Here is a 19,405-nt window from a genome sequence, read left to right as displayed (position 1 = left end):
GAAGGGCATCCCTGGGTTCAGCTCTTCCAGACCCACATCAGGGACCAGCAGCAGCAACACCTTCATCACTGGGAAATGAGATTTAAATTATCTTTGTACACTATGAAATAATTTGTTGCTGCATTAAATGAAGTAGACCTATAATCCAAATTGGCTGGTTTAGTCATTTCAGCTGTTAAATCTTGAGTAATGATAAATTGCTTTGTCTTTTGAAAGTAAAAACTGATAAACTTATGTTAATGTAAAAATATTTTGCCATGAGTTATCAATCACATTGCACTGGAGAGTGAAGAAAACTTCTCAGATGACTGTCCTTTGGAGGAAGAACTTTAATTTAATTGATGGCTTTAATTGATTTCTACTTGTGCCTATGCCTGTTATTTCTGAGAGGAGTCCACATGTACAGAAAGGCCTACAGAAGAGTCTGCACACAGCAGTGATACAGGGGTGGGCAGTGTAGAGACAACTTTTGCTTTTTATTTGTTGCATGAGGCATGTGTGACACAAACGACACAGGGTTAAATTCGTCCCCTATGAGTCTTCAACAGAAAATAGAGTATTTTGAAAAAACAAAAATCAGGGGGAGAAACAGAACTTGACTAAGAAAAAATTGCACTAGAAATAGAATTGCTTCAAAATAAACTTCAGAGTAAAATCACACAGAGTACTATTGCTGACCTTGCATAATATCTTTTAAAAAGGTTTTCTTTACAAAGAACAATTGAAATAAAACTCTAAGCAAATAGAGTTTTGCAAATTTGTCTTGTCTTTTATTTTAGGCTTAATGAAACTTTTTTTTTTTTTCTGATGTTGGCAGTGTTGTGTAATATGGCACATGCAATGTCACAGGCCCTGTCAGGTGCAACCCTCAGGCTTTTTAGACCCTGAAATCTTCCCTTTAGTTGGCCAAAGCTCATGTCATTGTGGCAAAAAAAAAAAAAAAACTAAGAGCACTACTTTGTGAATGGCACGACAGAAAGCTTATCAAGTTCTCCGCATCTCCAGTAGTGTAAAGGAAACCACTCGCAAATAATTTTAGGGCAATGCAAACATTTTGTACTGTTGTTGAAGCCCGACATCGAATCAAACATTAATGTGCATTTCCAACAAAATAATAATGTATTTAAACGACACCCTCACGACGATCGTTTCACGAGAAAACAAAAATAAATCTCAGAAATTAGGCTACACACTATCGCGCTGCGCTGAAGGACTTCCCGTATCAGCCGCGATCTAATCCTGTTTACATGAAATAAGCCTGCTCGCGAGCAGGTTCAAGCTGACGGACCAGTTGCTATGACAGCAAGTCCAGGATGAGCGTCGAAGAACCAAACGATCCAAGATCATGCCAAATCGCCAACAATCAAATCCAGCTAACTGGGTTAGCGACGTACGAAGAACGAGCCCCCGGAAGACACAAAAGTTTGAATAAAGTCGAAGTTTTTGTTATTTTTGGACCAAAATGTATTTTCGATGCTTAAAAAATTCTAACTAACCCACTATCTTTATTTCCTTAATGGACAAGGACAGTATATCGTACATGCATTTTCAATGGAGGGACAGAAAACTCTGACTAAATCTAAAATATCTTAAACTGTTTCCAAAGATGAACGGAGGTCTCCCAGGCTTGGGACGACATGAGGGCGAGTCATTAATAACATTATTTTCATTTTTGGGTGATTTCTTATAAAAGCATAAATGTCTGCAAAAAAAAAAGATAAACCTGTATTCTGTCTCTTTTTGAAATAGCAAAATTCTCTGTGCACTTTTATGTGCTCATTAGAAAGAATCTCTTTGTGATACAGTCATTTACACACAAAAGAGAGTGTAAGTAATTCTATCTCCTCCCATTGTCCGGTTCTATCAGAACCATCTGTCTGGTTCAGATGACAATAGCCTACTTGTGATATTCAAAACCACCTTGTGTCAAAGAACCGCCCCACAGTCCAGATGAGCTGAGCTGATGTGAGCGCGAGGCAGAGATACTGAATAGTTGATGAGACAATAGTTAGTTTGACAGGGGGGAAGAATGGAAAGTCTGGAACTTATCTCCTTCTACATTCTGGATCGAGCCAGAAAAACTGTGATGGAAAATTACTCTGTGACTGTGCATGTGCGTGCATGAGAGAAAGAAAGGGAGCGAGCTTGAAGGCGAAGAAGAAAAGTGGATAATATGGTCAGCATAAAAGAAAGTCCAGAAATAAAGTTGTCACAGAGGCTCGGTGAGAGATGTTAGAGGAGCTTCGGTGATTACGGTGCTTAGTCAGGGTCTGAAAATGCAGCGTTTCGCACCTGAGAATCACAGACGCTTCAGATGGAACGGGTGGAAAAGCCTATTGCTGCCTCAGTTGAACAGACGCTCGCTGTATGTCTACGGTAGTGAGGTGGCCGTGGAGAAGGAGCGCAATAGACAGAAAGAGGGAGACGTGATCGTCATCCATCCCTTCAGTCGTATAAGGTAATGCACGTACCATTTTTGGTTCCCCAGAGAACCTTTCAGTGAACACTTCACATAGGAACCATTTTTCTTAGTGTGAAGAACATTTTAGTGATTTAAATAACCTTTATGAACAACATTTTGTGACATGAAAATATTTCATGTTTGTTATGTTTAAGGTTCTTCATTTAACCAATAAAAAACCTGAAGTGTTTAGTCTTTAATGGGCTAATATATTTTTGATAAAATAAAAGAGTTTTGAAAAGGTAAAACCACATGAAATGCCATGCAAAAGAAAAATAAATAAATAAAAAATAAAAATGCCATGCAGCTCTTTAAAAAAAAAAATGTATCTCTTTTTTTTTCTTATTTATACAGGAGTTACTACATCATGTGTATGGTGGCCATAACATTTCTGAATCTAATTGGGATTCCAATGGAGATTGCCTTTCTAGATGGGAACAGTGGAGTAGGTTGGGAGGGTTTTAATGTGTTCTCGGACACTCTATTCCTGATTGACGTTGGGCTTAACTTTCGCATGGGGATCATTAATGAGGACAGCGATGTAAGGATTAGCCCTAGACTTTACAAATAACCCATTGCTTAAACGCATCCAATGAATCATTCTGTATGTTACACAGGGAGCCATTCTGGATTTGAAAAGCATTCGACAACGGTATCTAAAGAGCTGGTTTATACCTGATATGGTGGCAGCATTTCCAGTTGGTTATATCCTACTTATTGCGGTAATCTGCTTTTTCTACAATCCTTTGACTGTATTGAAATTACATCACTTCAATTGGAAAACTTGTGTCTTGTGCCCTTTTCATGACAGGATCTACAATACCATGGTGACTCTCCCTCATCCAGAGCCAGCAAAATGATGCGCATCTTGATGTTTGTGAGAATCCTCAGTCTTGTCCGCCTGCTGCGTGTGTCAAGGCTAGTTAGGTTTTTCAATGAGGTGGAGAGAGTAAGTAATGAATAGCTTGAACATGAACTGATCTCATCTGAGCACAACTGAATTGTTTAAAGTGTTCATGCAAATTGGAAGTCCTCATTCATAAAGTGTTTCTATTTCTTTAAATACTGCCTTTATACTTTATACTTTAAATACTGCCTTGATTTTTATATTGAATCTCTGCCGCATAGGTTTCAAATGCCAACTTGGAGGTGATGAGGGTATTCCTAAGAATCTTGTCATTATTTATGATGATATTCCTGCTGTGCCACTGGAATGGCTGTATCCAGTATTTCGTACCTATGCTTGAGGAATTTCCCTCAGACTGCTGGGTTAGAAGAGAGAATCTAATGGTATGTATAGCCCATTTTACACAGAGATTCTGGAATATACATGGATAATGTGGGATTTATGAAGATTTATCCCTGGATCGTTTGATTTTGGTTCATTCACACTTCAGTGATTTTCTGGAATCTGTGAGTGCCGATCCGGTAAAGACACGTGACATCAGGATATGATAACTCCTGTCAGATGTCAGTTCTGCTGATAACTCCTCTTCTATATGAAGACAAGTGCATTCTCCCCAGTAGCCCCACTGGGTTTGCCGAGTGGCTCGTTCCACATATGCTGTAGCATCGGTTATAGAAAGGCCTGTGCTATGATATGTGCGTCATCACTATGACACACCCCTTATGGTATTGGTCCTGGCTTTTGTTCACACAGGGCGCATTCCGGGACTCATGCAATGTTACTAGCTCCCCATCCCGGCATCGATCCCGGTATCAATCCCGAGACTTATTTGCGTTCACACAGAATGGTGCTCCCACAGTTATGAAAATATAATTGAATTTGAAAATAAATTCAACTTACAAGCCCTGCAAAAGTCATGGAAATTAATTAATATTTTATAGTCATGCAAATTTTAATAGTGAAATGTATAACAAAAAATTCTATGTTCTAGAAAGTCTAGAAAATTTTCCGGATATGGTTTAGAGAAATTTCTTTACATGGTTTTTAACACATTATTGGTAATGTTGCAGCAATTTCTTATAACAACTTAAAATTTGTTGAGATTACTTAAATATCCAACTTAACCAAACTAAAGTTAAATAAACTTGAATTTTTAAAGGGTTAGTTCACCCAAAAATGAAAATTGTGTCAGTAATGACTCACCCTCATGTTGTTCCAACCCCGTAAGACTTTTGTTCATCTTCAGAACACAAAATAAGATATTTTTGATGAAATCTGAGAGCTGGCTCACTCCTTCGCTTCTAAGCAATTTCATTCTGCCGGTCCAGAAAAGTTAGTAAAGACATTGTCAAATAGTCCAAGTGTCCAAGTAATTAACAAAAATGTCATTTTTTGGTAAACAAACCTTTTAAGTCAAGCACAAACTTGCTTGTTAACTTTTTTTTATCTTGAAACAACACAATATTTGAAGAATATGTTGAATTTTAAGTTGTGATAATAAAAACACAGCAATAATTTTTTACAGTGTCCTGCGATTTATATGGCTATTGCATACCGAATGCATACTGAATGCATAAATGTTTCAATATGAAGTATTGTATTGATAATTTAAATCAATAGTTTATATTAAAACATTTATTCGATTTGAAATTATAATATAATATAACCCATATAACCCTTTACCAATATAAAGAACCTTTTGTGGAATGGAAGGGTTCCATGAATTTTAACGGTTTTCCTGGAACCAAAAGCACTGTGATTGACCAATGAGAACAAGGTATTGCAGAGAGCCATAGTGTATGTGATATTATTTTAGAGCTGCTTTTGTGGTTTTAGTGGATAGATTGAATGCATTAATGTCAACTTTTTGTTTTGTGTCTTTTGTCAGAATGCCACAGTGGGAGAGAAGTACTCCTTTGGAGTCTTTCGGGCCCTCTCTCACATGACTGCAATATCATATGGTTCTTCTGATACACCCACAAGCAAGGAGTATACTTTTGATCAGCCGATTTAGCAATATGCTAATTTTTATCATTCACCAATCACAAATGATTCTTCTTTTAATGCCTGAAGTTTTGTTTTGTTTTTAGATGAGGTTGAGCTGTGGATTGTCATGACTAGCATTGTGTCTGGAGCCATCATGTACACAGTGATGGTGGCCAACACTGCTGCTATGATGTCTGATGTGGACATAACAGCAAGAGCATACAAGAACAAGGTGCAAGAACAAGAAAAACAAATACCTTGAAAAAGCAAGATATTATATGGTTATTGTGTATGCCATTTTCCTATTTGCTTGTTTTGTACATAGATAAACCATCTGGAAGATTATATGACTTTCATGAAGCTTCCCAAAGCCCTTCGTATGCGCATCAACAACTACTATCAGGCTCGCTATGGAGGGAAATGGTATGATGAGAAGGATGTCCTGAAGTGGGTGTCCTCATCTCTCAGAGAGGTGCTGCTTACTGTTGGAATTACTCGTAGAAGTGATTTCTTGTGTTATTAATAGTAAAACAGTGTCTTTATAATTAAATGATGATTTAAATGGTTTTATTAGGAAATTCTGCTGACCATGTGCTCGGACCATGTGAGAAAAGTTCCCATTTTCCGGAACCGTGACATAAACTTCATCAATGCCATTCTTCTGGAACTGCTGTATGAGGTCTTCCAGGCGGGTGACATCATCATCCAGCAGAATGCTCCTGGTGACCGCATGTTCTTCATCGAGCACGGGCAGGTTCTTGTGGAGAATGAGTTTTTCCAGAGGGAACTGTGTGATGGAGACTACTTTGGAGGTTTGACTCGATATATATATATATATATATATATATATATAAATGTTTCCTTTGTCAATGCAATATCTGTTTATATTATGTACTCTATTCTTTGTAATATAGTCAATGTCTTGAAACAGACTCATTGGTAAGATGTTCATTTTAATGTTAAACAAGGGGGCGCTGCCGAGCCGCCCTGCCACGCCTGGGTATACCAGCTTCAGCCTGGCCCTGATGCTTACCCATGTGCAAAGTTTCAAGAGTTTTTGAGCATGTTAATGGCCCCAAAAGTGCCCAAAAGTTTGCTAAAAAAATAACAATAAATAATCCTTCGAAGAACAATAGGGCTCCGCGCCCTCTCAGGTCTTGGGCCCTAATAATTTCTGTCCTTGCCTTTCCAGACTCATGTCTTCTAACAAGAGGAAGGCGTTTGGACACAGTACAAGCTCTGACTATCTGTCAGCTCTTTTCCTTGTCAGTGGACACCTTTCAATGTGTTCTGGAGGACTATCCAGACATCAAGAGAGACCTGGAGAGATATCAACAGGATAAAGACATTTTGTTATATTGAGAAAGTAAGTTAGTGCTGTTAATGCTACACTTACTTGTAGCTGATTTAACATATGCTGGTAACATGGGATAAGATGTTAAAATATATATATATATATATATATATATATATATTATTCCTGACCTTAGATGATACAAAATCTCATCTCAGGACTTTTGATGAATGGATATGCTATTTATATTTTTTTTATGTCATCTACATATCAACATTTGTGAGATTTAGTCAGCCGAAACAGTTTTGAGGTTTATAGATCTAATTTTGTGTCTCTGGAAAATAGTGATGTATGACATTTTATTATGTTCAATATCAAAGTTTTTTTGTGTCTATTTGTTAATGAGGGGTTTATGGATACATTATTTTGGATTTGTGGGGTAAAGGTTATAGATTTTATTTTGAACTAAAAAGATCAAATTAGACCCTTGAGGTATGATGAAATAATAGTTGATTCAATTAAAATATAGGAAATTAAAAATGTAAAAATTTATATTTACAGACTTATGTACAGGCATATTTATATGCCTGTACATAAGTCATAGAATAATTATACCTTTCCGATAAATCTATTTTATTGGGATTCTGCTTGGTCTGTCATTGGTTATTCAATTATTATCAACAAATTTGTCAAAAAACTAAATCTAGATAGAGTATTTGTATTTTACAAAAATGATACTTTAGATATGTAAATATATCAGCTCTATACAAATAAATATGAATTAAAAAGTACTTTATTAATTTATAATTTATATAAGTAATGGTTCTTTCTCCACTAACATTTAATCTCTGGATTTTGACCATCTTATCCGCTCTTTTAATATTTTACATTTTGTGCTATGACAACTAAATTGTTATATTATAAATATTTATTTTCTATAATAATATAATACTGTTTAAAAGGAAATCCACATTGTTCTTAAGGGGGGCATCTTCCCACATATATACATGTACTAAGTTTGGGGTCGGGAAGATTTGTTAGTGTTTAATGTTTCAGTCTTCAATGTTACATGATTCTTGATACATGATACCTGCAGCTTCCTTGGAAATTTTGCCAGATTAAGCTTTGCTTATTGGATCCTCTCTCTGGATCGGCATAGATTTCTGGGTGTGGTCTGTGAATATTCTATTCCGGACAAGCGGTTTGGAAAATAGGCTTTGTCCAGCGAATAAGGTGTAACTCAGCATCACACTGGAATGCAGTTCCTCTGCGAATGCTGATAGGATGATATTCGACTGTTTGTAGGCCTCCTTCTCCAACTCAGCTCCTCCCTCCTGGCTTCTGCTGCCATAGACTACCACTTTCCAAGTGCCCACAGCAGGATGCTCCATCACAGCTCAGCATAACCAGTCACAATGTCACTCTAATGTTTCTTTATGGGTCTCTGCAAGTGGATCTTTGCTACTTGTTTTTCTAGTATAGGCTTCTGGTTCTCCCCACCGCCAGGATCTGCCTCTTTAAGTCTTCCTTAGCCTTTTCTCTGCGGTATCCAGAACAGCGCCCTCCGGTGAGCTTCATTTCAGTCAGATTAGCTTTCAGTGACTAATGCACACTTATTTGTACACATGTACACAGCTAATTTTTACGTTTAAATGTCCCACAAAAGTCAGCAGATTTTTCCCAAAAATCAGCATAGATAATGTACAAATTTGGTCAGGGCCTAGAAATAATCCACCATATTTTACATGTTATGTGTATATGGATTTTTTTTATTTTTTTTTATATAAATTTCATAAAGTTATCCTTAAAGGAGAAAATAACCCTAACCCTTTTTTTTCAAGGTCAGATGTTTATACAAGTTTTATTTTAAAAAGATTTAGGCTAAACAGAGAACTGTCATTACATGTTTTTTCGCTTTAATATCTGTTTTTTTATTTTTATTTTTTGAAAGATCACATTGTATTTGTACTTCTCTCGACACACAAAAAAAAGCATTCTGTACTTCTCTCGACACACAAAAATGCATTTTTATTTTCAAGAGTATATGCTACCATGTTTAAATTAGGCCCATAAATCAACAAAGACAGCATGATAACACTCTGGCTGTCCATGAGTTAGGCTAATATGTGCATTCAGAAATCTCTGTGGACATTCAAAGAGAAATATGTATTGTTTAATTAATATGTAAGTTACTTACACAGATTTAGAGGAACACGTATTCAAGTTTAGAAGTCTCTCTTCTGTCAAAGAAATATAAAACATGAATTAATAAATAACATAAATACTTTTTTAAACATGAATCAGTTGTCCCTGAGTTTTTTTCCACATCAAAATGATTTAAAATGCAATCAATACATTTTACATAGTGAGTAGATTTGACCTCTATTTATTACAAGTGTTTTTTTAAATAAATGGAAAGACAGTTCATTTAGTAATTATAATCCAGATTAACAGTAAATGTAATCTAAAAGAATGAGGTGTCCAGAAATTAAACGAAGCATACAGAACACTGAGGAAATACCCTGTCATGACGATTGTGTAGGGTGGAATAAAGGCGCTGAAGCTCCTGCATTTGAAGTCTGGGGCACATTAAAAGGATGAATGAAACTAAACGTTTTTTTGTGTCCAATGGGGTCATTGGTTACACTACAATATATCAAAATTCATAAATCTGTAGACCAAAAGATTTTTTTGCAGTTACACAATTTATTAGCCTAAATTAAAACTATGAATTTATTTGTTTTTTTTGGGGAACTTTATTTTCAATTAAGTTTATAGAAACATAAGGCATGTGGATCAAAATTGGCAAAAATGAATAAGCTGACCAGACAGTTGAAGGCACCCATTGACTTTCATAGGAAAGTCAGATTAATGTAATTACCTGCATTCTTCAAAATATCTTCTTTTGTTTTCATATTTGTTTTGAAACAAAGTAATAACAAAATGAAAATGTTTGGGTGAACTGTCTTTTTAACATAATTCGCGTAGAATGACTGCCATAAAAAACAACAACAAAAAGAAGATGAGGACTGCAAACCATCACTGGGTGGCAGTAATGAGTCTCATTGTGTTTGGATGTGCGTCCGTCAAGTCTAACGAGTCAGTCAAAACGAACCCGGATGTGCCGCGAAATTTGAAACAACATTTCAGAGGTATTTTTTTATATGTTGCTTTTTGTGGATCTAATTCATAAAACCACAGTACTTATTTTAAGGTATTATTCGCTGTCGGTTACCATGTGTTTCTTAAATGAATGTGCTCAAGACAGTAACTTATCTTCCTTGTGTTTTGTTATACATTAACGTTAGTCGTTACAATCCAAAACAGTAACTAGCAGCTACAGTTTATTGTTTATGTAGAAAAGAACCGGTATTTTTATGTTAACATTTTTAATATAATATTATTGATTTTTTAAAAATATTGTATTTTCTTATCTTTAATAGTTATTAATTGTCATTTCAGTTTGACATTAAGCATGAATCCTTCAGAGCGCTTCTTTGCAAAGCTTCGGAAACTGACTGTTTATCTGGAGACTGAAAGCAACTATCTCCTCCATACAAGTCAGAACCTCAAAGACGACGATGGTAAATTGGCAGTAGCTAAATGTTCTATAAATGATCCAGTCATAGTTGTGCATCCGTTGACTGTTGTCTGTGGTCGTGCAGAGGATGAAGAGAATGGGGCTCAAGCACTGTATCAGCTGCACTCTGAAGTCAGAACACTGAAGGTATGTGTATGCTCACTTATGCCAGTCCTTGAGTTTAGTGTATTTTTAAATATGGGCTACATTTGTCACAAAATCATATGCAGCGGCAAGTTCAAGATCAGATTGCTACACATGATACAAGTACGGAGCTGAGGAACTTCATCAGAAGATGCTTGGTGCTGAAGCAGAGGACCACAGAAGACATAGACATGCTGAAGAAACACTATGAGAAGTATGGCTACAGACCACGAATTGCAAGACAGGAGTGTATAGGTAAATGTTTATCACATTTGATAATGTTAACACACCAGTGCTGCCTCTGCTTGGATTTTATAGCATTTATCTCTATTTAATGGTTGAAATAGTTGTTTTGTTTTCAATTAAGGCTTTGCTACAATTCATATATGTCAATGGAAATGTTGCTCGCTTTTCTAGAGATTAACGGTACAAAAGAGACAAAGGAGCAAGCAGAGAAAGATGCAGCACAGGAAGATGAAGGAATGAGACAAGGGGTTTGTGAGGATGCTGAGCAGTCAGAGACGCCTGAAAAGATGCCACCACCCGTTGACCAGCTGCGAACCCCAAAGCTCTCTGATTTTGGTCTGTCTGCACTTCAACTCCAAAAAGTGCTTGGTGAAGCAGAGCAGTCTCTCAGTGCCGCTCCTGTCCCAGCTGTGGCTCTGTCACCTCCACCGTTTGTCATGAGCTTGCATCCACCGCAGCCAAAGACACCCAAGTGCTCTCTGAGTATGGAGGAAGATGCTCCGACCCCAAGACTAGAGGACTTCGGCATCTCTGAGTATACCATGTGCTGGAACAATGATTTTACCATGGACTTGTTCAACAAAAAACCACCAAAGACAAGCAGGTATGCTGCTTACTGTGTCTGGTTGTGAATGCAAAATCACAAGAATGATTGTCTTTTGAAAAGACTAAATATGCCACTTTGAAAATGTGCTTCAAATTTTTAAGTCACAAAATTCAGCCTCATGAGTAGATTTAATGCTGTCTAAGTTGAATTTACATCTTTTGGAGTAATTAAGTTGCTAGGATCTTTACAACCTTATGACATTTTTCAAAAAATTTTGAAAGTAAAAAAAGATAAAGATTCAAGTGAAGTAATCATTACAGTGATTGTGTGTGACATCATCTAACATGTCTCTGTCTGTGCCAGCTGTTACAAATACATTGTATTTACATACACACAACATACACTATTTTTTATGATTTTGAAAGAAGTCCCGGTAACTATTTTAAGTTGTCCCTGTTACTTAAATTATACATTTAAGTAGTGAGTAATATTAATTAACTACATGTCCTTACTATAAGGTTAGGATTAGGAGTTGGTTTAGGGTTAATTGCATGTAATTATGTATAATTTATAGTTATATTACTATAGTAACTACCTGTAACATGTTTAACAAAGACACTTTTAAATAAAGTGTTGCTGAATGCTAACCGAGGCTGCAATAACTAAACAATTTGTAAACTGTTAAAAATAACTGTTTTCCAATTCAATATAATTTATTCCTGTGCTCAAAGCTGAATTTGCATGTAATTTTTGCATTTTGCATGTAATTTGTTTGTAACTTTTGTTCGATTTTAATGTGCCTTTGTTGGAAAAGTAAAAAAAAAAAATAATTATACTAATCTAATCTTACTGCTGTCAAATTTGAATGGTAGTGCACTGAAGTGATAGACACATTAATATGTGTGTGTTTTGTGTCTTACACAGTGAAAGAACTCTGTCGTCTGTGCCTAACAAAGATGTCGCCAGTGGTAAATCATTTAGACTTTTTATTATTATTAAGATTAGTAGTTAACCTATATGGTTGTTTGAATAATTGATTCTTTAACTATTACATTTGTGCCCAGTTTTACAGACAGGGTTTAGATTAAGCCAGGTTTAAGCCTTAGTTCAATTAGGACATTTAAGCTTTTATACACATGCCTTAGAAAAGAAAAACATTAATGGTTTGCGTCTTGAGATAAATCAATGGCACTGACATATTTTAAGATACACTCACCTAACGGATTATTAGAAATACCTGTTCAATTTCTCATTAATGCAATTATCTAATCAACCAATCACATGGCAGTTGCTTCAATGCATTTAGGGGTGTGGTCCTGGTCAAGACAATCTTCTGAACTCATGGCATGGTTGTTGGCACCAGACGAGCCGGTCTGAGTATTTCACAATCTGCTCGGATACTGGGATTTTCACTTTAACAACCATTTCTAGGGTTTACAAAGAATGGTGTGAAAAGGGAAAAACATCCAGTATGCGGCAGTCCTGTGGGCGAAAATGCCTTGTTGATGCTAGAGGTCAGAGGAGAATGGGCCGACTGATTCAAGCTGATAGAAGAGCAACTTACTTTGACTGAGGTAAACACTCGTTACAACCAAGGTATGCAACAAAGCATTTGGGAAGCCACAACACGCATAACCTTGAGGCGGATGGGCTACAACAGCAGAAGACCCCACTGGGTACCACCCATCTCCACTACAAATAGGAAAAAGAGGCTACAGTTTGCAAGAGCTCACCAAAATTGGACAGTTGAAGACTGGAAAAATGTTGCCTGGTCTGATGAGTCTCGATTTCTGTTGAGACATTCAGATGGTAGAGTCAGAATTTGACGTAAACAGAATGAGAACATGAATCCATCATGCCTTGTTACCACTGTGCAGGCTGGTGGTGGTGGTGTAATGGTGTGGGGGATGTTTTCTTGGCACACTTTAGGACCCTCAGTGCCAATTGGGCATCTTTTAAATGCCACTTCCTTCCTGAGCATTGTTTCTGACCATGGCCATCCCTTTATGGCCATATCCATCCCCTGATGACTACTTATTAGTATCGTGTTCCTAATAATCCTTTAGGTGAGTGTATGTCACTGCAAGTTCATTTCATTTAAGACGGCTCAAACATGCAGACTAGGCTTAAGTTTTGTCTGTGAAACCTGGCATTGGTGTCTGAAATCCTGAATATGTAGTTACTTTTACTAACTGTTTACAAAAGAAGCTGGCTCTTTATATTTGCTATAAAGTTTCTTATTGATTTGCATGTTTGTGTTTAACTATTTCAGAGAGTCTGGAATCCCCAGAGCCTCCTGTGTTTTGCACCCCAGGATTTAAGATTGAGAAGCACCGGATCCCGTCCTCTCCACCACTGAAAGAAAAAAATTATCTCGATTCTCCTCCTCGCCCTAATAACTGTCCTTCTACCCCAGAACTCCCTGCATTTGAGACACCTTTTGTCAGCAAGCTAATAAAAAAGGTGTGATGTGCCCCTAACTCAATACCTTTGTTACTGATGTGTAAATCTGCCTCAAGATGCATTTATTACATTAAACCCTGATCACATACATACCTGTCAAAATGTGTAATGGATTCACTTATTCACTGCAATTATGGTTTCACAGGACGATGACAATAAGCAGGAAGAAAGCGAGAGGAACAGGGGATCACAGAAGGAAAGCTTTCACCTACCAGAGCTTTCAAACAATAACAGAGCTCCTTCGTTTGATGCTCCGGAGATGCCAAAAGTGCTACGTTACGAGGATGAGGCGATACCAGAGATGCCATCCCTACAGTCACTTTTTGGGAGTTCTCTTGCTTTTGTAAGTGATTCTTTTTTTTAAATATATTTTTATCATTATACCCTAGATTTCATGCTTAACCATATAAATGTATTGGTTTATAGTTTAATTTATGGAGATGCAGATAATGTTTTCCCTTTCATCAACTCTGAACAGAAAAATGCCTCTGGTGAAAGTATCTCTGGGATGAGGATGGGGCATGTGTTAGAGAAAACCCCTGTCCCAAGGCCTGAAGATGGCTTCAGTCAGGATTGGTGCCTTGCAACTCCAAAAGTCAGAGTGAAGTTTCCCACAGAGCCATCCACACCAGAGATGCCAGATATAAGTTCAGTCACTCAGGATATCTTAAAAGTGAGTCACTACAACCTTGACGGAAACTGCTATTGCAAATTTGACTTTTTTTCAGAGAAAACATTTTTCAAAAATGTTCATTTTTATTTTTCTCCCCCTCTTTTAGCTTGTGGCTCAGTGCAAATCTTAAGCGCTCACTACTGGATCTGTGCTGCAGACTTTTAAGGCTATCTTTCAAAAAATAACACCAAGAGGAGAACAGCAAATTGCCTTCATAACACCATTGACTTATTTTTTGATTAGTGCAAAACCCTTTTAAGGAGGTTTTTAAATAATACTTAATAAAGATAATTCAAAATGATGGCATTGATGGTTATTCAAACTACATTGGAATGAGTTAGCACTTATCAGAGAATTATACATTTGGCTCCATAATTAAAAAAAAAAAAAATATGTAGGTCATTTTGTTAAAATTCAGATTCAGGTCTATGAAAACCTAAAACAGGTTAATTCTGGTTGTGAACAATGTATTTTGTTCACACAATTAGTTTCTTTTAATTAAAAAAGTCAGTTTATAAATGTTTACACCAGAGACAAGATACTGGAAAAAAAATTTATTCAACATTTTATGGGAATCATGGTAAGGGCTAAAACTTAAAAGGCAGACCTTGTATAAAACCCCATGAAAAATGTAAAATATGAAGAAAAAAAAAATCAATCTAATTCCAACCCCCAATATCTACCCAATCCTGCTGCTGGAGATGGACATTCCTGCAGAGTTAAGTTCTGACTTCACAAACAGATGACCAGTCTTGAGAATCAACTGAAAAGCACAGGCAGGGATTGAACTAAACTCTGTAGGAAGGCAGATTTCCAGAAAATATCCCTCTATTTAAATGCAAGCAAGTCTTGTTTCAGGAGGATCAGTAGGGTCTCATGCGTCCTTGGAGAGGTGGTGCACGGTTCGGCGGAGTGATCGCGATGTCAAGATAATCTCCGATCTGAAAGCGCTGAGACTGAAGCGTCATGGAGTCATCTGCACCTTTCCGTCCCGAAACAGTATTGCCAATCTCTTTAACCCTACAACAAAAAATTTCACAAATACAAAAACTCAATTCACAAATACAAATCTAAACTGACCAAGTTACATATAATGACCCACCCTGAATACATTACCTGTAGATTTGTCGTTTAGGGTCTGGGTAAACAATGGCAAACCCAAAATGTGTGCCTTTCTTTCTAGCTTCTGGATAGACTTCCTTCACCAGGCTTGTAAGTTCTTTCAAAGTAGCATCCATCCTGTAACCAATGAAGATACAATTCAGAATCATATGTTTTTGTTTGTTTTTTTATAAATCAAGTTTTATAATAACACCTACCAGGTGTAAATCTGAAGCTCACTAGATGGTACATTCCCCCGGGCAAACTCATCCATGCGATGGTGCCTTCCATTGTTGGTGGTGAACACTCTCAGGAGAAGTGGGCATGTCTGTCAACAGATACATACAGAAATTAATAACTAACAGTCTCCCCCGAAACTCGGTCAACAGACGAGTATGTGCATTTATTCAATATTGATTATAACAATATTTGTTTTAATTCCGTGATACTAGTACAGTAACATGCATTTGTCACATCTTTAATATGTTCTAGATACTTGATATTTTAATGTTACTTTATTGAATGCTATACACTTATATTATTAAAGTGCGATTTGTAGTATACTATGGTGCAATTAGACATTTCAGTATGATATAATTTTAGTATAATATGCTATATACGTAAAGTTTTCTTCGTTAAATTTACAAATTAGCTTAGCATGCAAGACGCGTCGTTGGTACACGAATTTTTGCACAACTAACGAACAGAAGCAACAAAAAACTAACCTTTTCTCTGTCCACTGGCTTTTCTGGCTCTTTTTTGATTTCCTCTTGTGTTACCCTGGATTCTACTGCCATTTTAATCCAATTTCTTTGGAAAATCTCCGATGAATCGCTGTTCACAACGCTGTTAGTAATGATCGATCACGGCGCAGTGAGATGATATCACGACTGGGAACACCAATCACAGCCAACCGATGACAACCAGGGGAATGACGACACACTCGCGTCGTCAACGCAACCCCCACCGCCATTTTGGGAGTCAGATTGTAAATATTACTAGTGACGAAAAGCAAATACGTCCACAAATTCGGTGGCCTTAATATGGTTCACACGTGCGTAGTGGCCGGGTGTCGGAACAGGAGGACTCCTGGGACCACATTATCCTTCTACAGGTTTCCACGGGACCCGGAGCGGAAGCAGCGCTGGATCGCTGCTGTGAATCGTGAAGGGTGGGTGCCAAACGAGGGCAGTAGACTCTGCAGCACTCACTTCATTTCAGGTATGTTAAATAGGATTTTATGGATATTGTTTTGTTTTTGCAGGGACAATGCACATCGTTAGGGTGAATGAATGTAGATATGTCTGGTAGTGGGGGACTATGTTTTTATTTTTGCAACGCCATGTCTGATAACGGGGCATCGATGTTAACTTTAACATTTTGAGGGCTTTAACCCTCTGGCATTCCTCACTTAGGAATCAGAACAGAAATGCTCTGTTCTATGTTTATAGCACTGTTTGCACTATGTAATATATATATATATATATATATATATATATATATATATATATATATATATATATATATATATATACACACACATATATTATAGAAAATAAATGTATTGTTGTTCCATTTACAGGAAAACAAGTGAAAAATCCTCGATCCCCAGACTATATTCCTTCTGTTTTCTCTTCAGCGCCACTGTCGCCAAGCACAAAAGAAGCAAGTCCCTGTGAAATGTATGATAAACAAGAGGCACAAGTGGAGGCAGCCAATGCTTTGCTCTTCCTGCAAGGACAAGGGCGTTTCTTGGAGGATCATGGCCAGATGATCAGAAGTCAAGAAGAGCCAGAGAGTATTTCCTCTTCACTAAGTAGTTGTGATGAAGAGGATGATAAAACTGAATATGGCATAGACGAAGAAATCTCACTGACAAGTGTAAACCAAAGAGGAAGTCCAATGCAAAGCATTCCCTCTGAATATGAGTCCAGTCTTGAGGCTCTTAAGAAAGAGAATATGGAGCTGAGGGAATCGATAGAAAAGATGTCTCTCACTGAGGCGTCCTTCAAACATGATCCAGAAAAGGTTCGGTTTTATACAGGATTGCCAAACTACTTTGTGTTCGAGACGGTGATGTTGCTTCTCGTTCCACACATGAAAGGGGACAAAAATGCAAAACTCTCAAAATTCCAACAACTGCTCTTGACTCTCATGCGACTCAGGCTTGATCTTAGAAATCAAGACTTGGCCTATCGTTTTGGGGTCAAGGTTGCCACAGTGACTAAGACTGTCCATCGGATTATTAATATAATGTTCACCACCCTCGTGCCCACTGCTGTTTTTTGGCCATCTAGAGTAGAGCTCAGAAAAAACCTACCTGCAGCTTTGCGCTGCACATACCCAGACTGTGCAGTGATCATTGACTGTTTTAGGGTTTCTCTGGAAAAAGCAATCTGTGTGGATTTAAACCAAGAGGTTGCATCTACAGCATTGACTGTCCCAGCTCAGTCCACAGTGAATGAGCTTAAATATGTGATAGGTGTTGCTCCTCAGGGTGTGGTCACGTTCGTCTCGAGGGGATCGCCTGGTCACGTCAGCGACAAGCATTTAGTCGAGGGTTCTGGCCTTCTCTGTAAGCTCCTGCCCGGTGATGTTGTTCTGGCTGAGCATGACTTTGACATTGGGGGCTTGGTAGGGGCTTGCAAAGCCGAACTCAAAATCACTAGTTGCAGTTACTCTGAAAATAGTCAGAGTGGAGAAGATTTTTCACTGGTGGGTGCTCTTTCAGATAAAATGAATGTTCATAGGCATGTTGGGAATGTAATAGACATGGTCAAAAGAAGATATTGTATGTTGACCGGACCTGTGGAGAGTCCCTTTACAGTAATAGAACGCACTTCCAATGTGAGCACTTTTGATAAGATAGTGCAGGTTGCTTGTGCCTTGAATAATCTGTGTATTTCTGCTGCACCCCTGGAATGATTGCTCATGTTCGCCACACTTTTTGCAAGAGCGACTTTTACCTGTACAATGGCTGAATGCACCTTTATTGTTTCCCCATTTTTACAGAAGAGAATAGTTTTTCTGCTGTTAAAAGAGGGATGAGAACATTTATGCAACTTAATGACCAGTTTATACCAAACATATTCATCAGGCACAGTTCACTGGACAGTTTTCTCTTTAGTGTTTTTTTACATGAGGATCTTCCTCAGTCTCTGAGCTAACTTTTGTTCATGCTTTGGTTTGATAGAGACATTCCATCCATAGCTTAACCTTAAGTTTCTATTGTTGTGAGTGGAGCTTGTATGCCGAGAATGTAAAATATTCAAGGCAGGAATAAGGCGTCTCAGTCTGAGACAGTTATAGTCATGTGTATTGTGACATCAGCTGTCCTTAGTTCCAGTGCCTTTGTCCATGTGAGGCTTATACCATATTTGTTCTGTTTTTTTTTTTTTTTTTTTTTTTGGGGGGGGGGGGGGGGGGGCTTCTGTACAGATATACACTATATTTTTGCATTAAATCCAGCAATACTTTGTTCTATCCTTCTGATGATGCCTTGTCATTCTACCATGTAATATGATTTGTAAGTATCACAAAATTACAGTTTAGTTGTTAGCATTGCTATATGATCATTAAATCAACTAATAACTTTTGGAATTATATTTTCACTCTGAATATATACCATTGAACATGTCTCTGTACTGTACCCTGGTTATCTCTTAACTCTGTGCGTTTGTGTCTGTTCCATTTATATGTTATGGTTTGTGAAGACAGTACTTGTGTTGAATGTTCCATTTTACTTTACGTTCTATGTGTAAAGTTCACCTACACAACTGTAATCATCCAAATGTAGCATCCTGTTGTATAACATGTATGAAAATGTCTCTTCATAAAATTGAGTATTTGTAATTGGAACTTGTATTTTGTCACTCTTCAGGGGCATTCACCCAAAAATGAAAATTCAGTCATAATTTATTCAAAGAATTTATTTCTTCTGCTGAACACAAGTCAATATATTTTGAAAAATGCTGTTAACCAAACAGTTAATGGGCCCCATAGT

General features: G+C 37.3%; 4 protein-coding genes across 6 annotated transcripts; 3 read left to right on the top strand and 1 right to left on the bottom strand.

Moving 5' to 3' along the window:
* Window positions 1-1,413: 1,413 nt before the first annotated feature.
* Window positions 1,414-8,588, top strand: LOC120466682 (potassium/sodium hyperpolarization-activated cyclic nucleotide-gated channel 1). 2 transcript variants are annotated; one of them, XM_039655250.2, is made up of 11 exons: window positions 1,414-2,458; window positions 2,816-3,002; window positions 3,079-3,183; window positions 3,273-3,410; window positions 3,590-3,751; window positions 5,257-5,350; window positions 5,459-5,586; window positions 5,680-5,826; window positions 5,929-6,166; window positions 6,547-6,720; window positions 7,954-8,588. In XM_039655250.2, exons 1-10 carry the CDS (start codon window positions 2,277-2,279, stop codon window positions 6,714-6,716), a joined length of 1,551 nt encoding a protein of 516 aa, XP_039511184.2. In that variant the 5' UTR covers window positions 1,414-2,276; the 3' UTR covers window positions 6,717-6,720; window positions 7,954-8,588. The 2 variants fall into 2 exon arrangements, with proteins under 2 accessions (XP_039511184.2, XP_039511183.2); XM_039655249.2 differs by having other exon boundaries at window positions 6,547-8,588.
* A 1,170-nt stretch (window positions 8,589-9,758) lies between these two features.
* ska3 (spindle and kinetochore associated complex subunit 3) lies at window positions 9,759-14,602 on the top strand. The gene is made up of 10 exons (XM_089133292.1): window positions 9,759-9,862; window positions 10,111-10,232; window positions 10,314-10,375; window positions 10,459-10,627; window positions 10,790-11,222; window positions 12,090-12,133; window positions 13,438-13,628; window positions 13,774-13,971; window positions 14,107-14,301; window positions 14,408-14,602. Exons 1-10 carry the CDS (start codon window positions 9,813-9,815, stop codon window positions 14,429-14,431), a joined length of 1,488 nt encoding a protein of 495 aa, XP_088989418.1. The 5' UTR covers window positions 9,759-9,812; the 3' UTR covers window positions 14,432-14,602.
* A 238-nt stretch (window positions 14,603-14,840) lies between these two features.
* Window positions 14,841-16,295, bottom strand: sap18 (Sin3A associated protein 18). Its single transcript, XM_039655878.2, has 4 exons — window positions 16,128-16,295; window positions 15,621-15,730; window positions 15,418-15,540; window positions 14,841-15,321 (listed from the first exon to the last, which is right to left on the bottom strand). Exons 1-4 carry the CDS (start codon window positions 16,197-16,199, stop codon window positions 15,165-15,167), a joined length of 462 nt encoding a protein of 153 aa, XP_039511812.1. The 5' UTR covers window positions 16,200-16,295; the 3' UTR covers window positions 14,841-15,164.
* A 12-nt stretch (window positions 16,296-16,307) lies between these two features.
* On the top strand, window positions 16,308-18,818 carry LOC120467098 (uncharacterized). Of its 2 annotated transcripts, none has more exons than XM_039655876.2 (2): window positions 16,308-16,623; window positions 17,042-18,818. In XM_039655876.2, exons 1-2 carry the CDS (start codon window positions 16,446-16,448, stop codon window positions 18,325-18,327), a joined length of 1,464 nt encoding a protein of 487 aa, XP_039511810.2. In that variant the 5' UTR covers window positions 16,308-16,445; the 3' UTR covers window positions 18,328-18,818. The 2 variants fall into 2 exon arrangements, with proteins under 2 accessions (XP_039511810.2, XP_039511809.2); XM_039655875.2 differs by having other exon boundaries at window positions 16,985-18,818.
* The last annotated feature ends 587 nt before the right edge of the window (window positions 18,819-19,405 follow it).

This window comes from Pimephales promelas, chromosome 7 (genome assembly GCF_988280905.1).
Source record: "Pimephales promelas chromosome 7, fPimPro1.hap1.1, whole genome shotgun sequence".
Classification (NCBI taxonomy): Eukaryota; Metazoa; Chordata; class Actinopteri; order Cypriniformes; family Leuciscidae; genus Pimephales; species Pimephales promelas.
The sequence above is the reverse complement of the archived record's forward strand: the minus strand, read 5'-3'. Positions and strand labels throughout refer to the sequence as shown.

What these genes read in the sequence shown, in the direction of transcription:
- LOC120466682 (XM_039655250.2), top strand. Translation starts at nt 2,277, where the DNA reads ATGCAGCGTTTCGCACCTGAGAATCACAGACGCTTCAGATGGAACGGG. An exon ending in CATCCCTTCAGTCGTATAAG is followed by an intron (nt 2,459 to 2,815) that starts GTAATGCACGTA and finishes TTATTTATACAG; the next exon opens with GAGTTACTACATCATGTGTA. An exon ending in TTTTCAATGAGGTGGAGAGA is followed by an intron (nt 3,411 to 3,589) that starts GTAAGTAATGAA and finishes TCTGCCGCATAG; the next exon opens with GTTTCAAATGCCAACTTGGA.
- ska3 (XM_089133292.1), top strand. Translation starts at nt 9,813, where the DNA reads ATGTTGCTTTTTGTGGATCTAATTCATAAAACCACAGTACTTATTTTA. An exon ending in TGCAAGACAGGAGTGTATAG is followed by an intron (nt 10,628 to 10,789) that starts GTAAATGTTTAT and finishes TCGCTTTTCTAG; the next exon opens with AGATTAACGGTACAAAAGAG. An exon ending in TCACTCAGGATATCTTAAAA is followed by an intron (nt 14,302 to 14,407) that starts GTGAGTCACTAC and finishes CCCCTCTTTTAG; the next exon opens with CTTGTGGCTCAGTGCAAATC.
- sap18 (XM_039655878.2), bottom strand. Translation starts at nt 16,199, where the DNA reads ATGGCAGTAGAATCCAGGGTAACACAAGAGGAAATCAAAAAAGAGCCA. An exon ending in AGCCAGTGGACAGAGAAAAG is followed by an intron (nt 15,731 to 16,127) that starts GTTAGTTTTTTG and finishes ATCTGTTGACAG; the next exon opens with ACATGCCCACTTCTCCTGAG. An exon ending in GAGCTTCAGATTTACACCTG is followed by an intron (nt 15,541 to 15,620) that starts GTAGGTGTTATT and finishes CATTGGTTACAG; the next exon opens with GATGGATGCTACTTTGAAAG.
- LOC120467098 (XM_039655875.2), top strand. Translation starts at nt 16,446, where the DNA reads ATGGTTCACACGTGCGTAGTGGCCGGGTGTCGGAACAGGAGGACTCCT. An exon ending in CAGCACTCACTTCATTTCAG is followed by an intron (nt 16,624 to 16,984) that starts GTATGTTAAATA and finishes TTCCATTTACAG; the next exon opens with GAAAACAAGTGAAAAATCCT.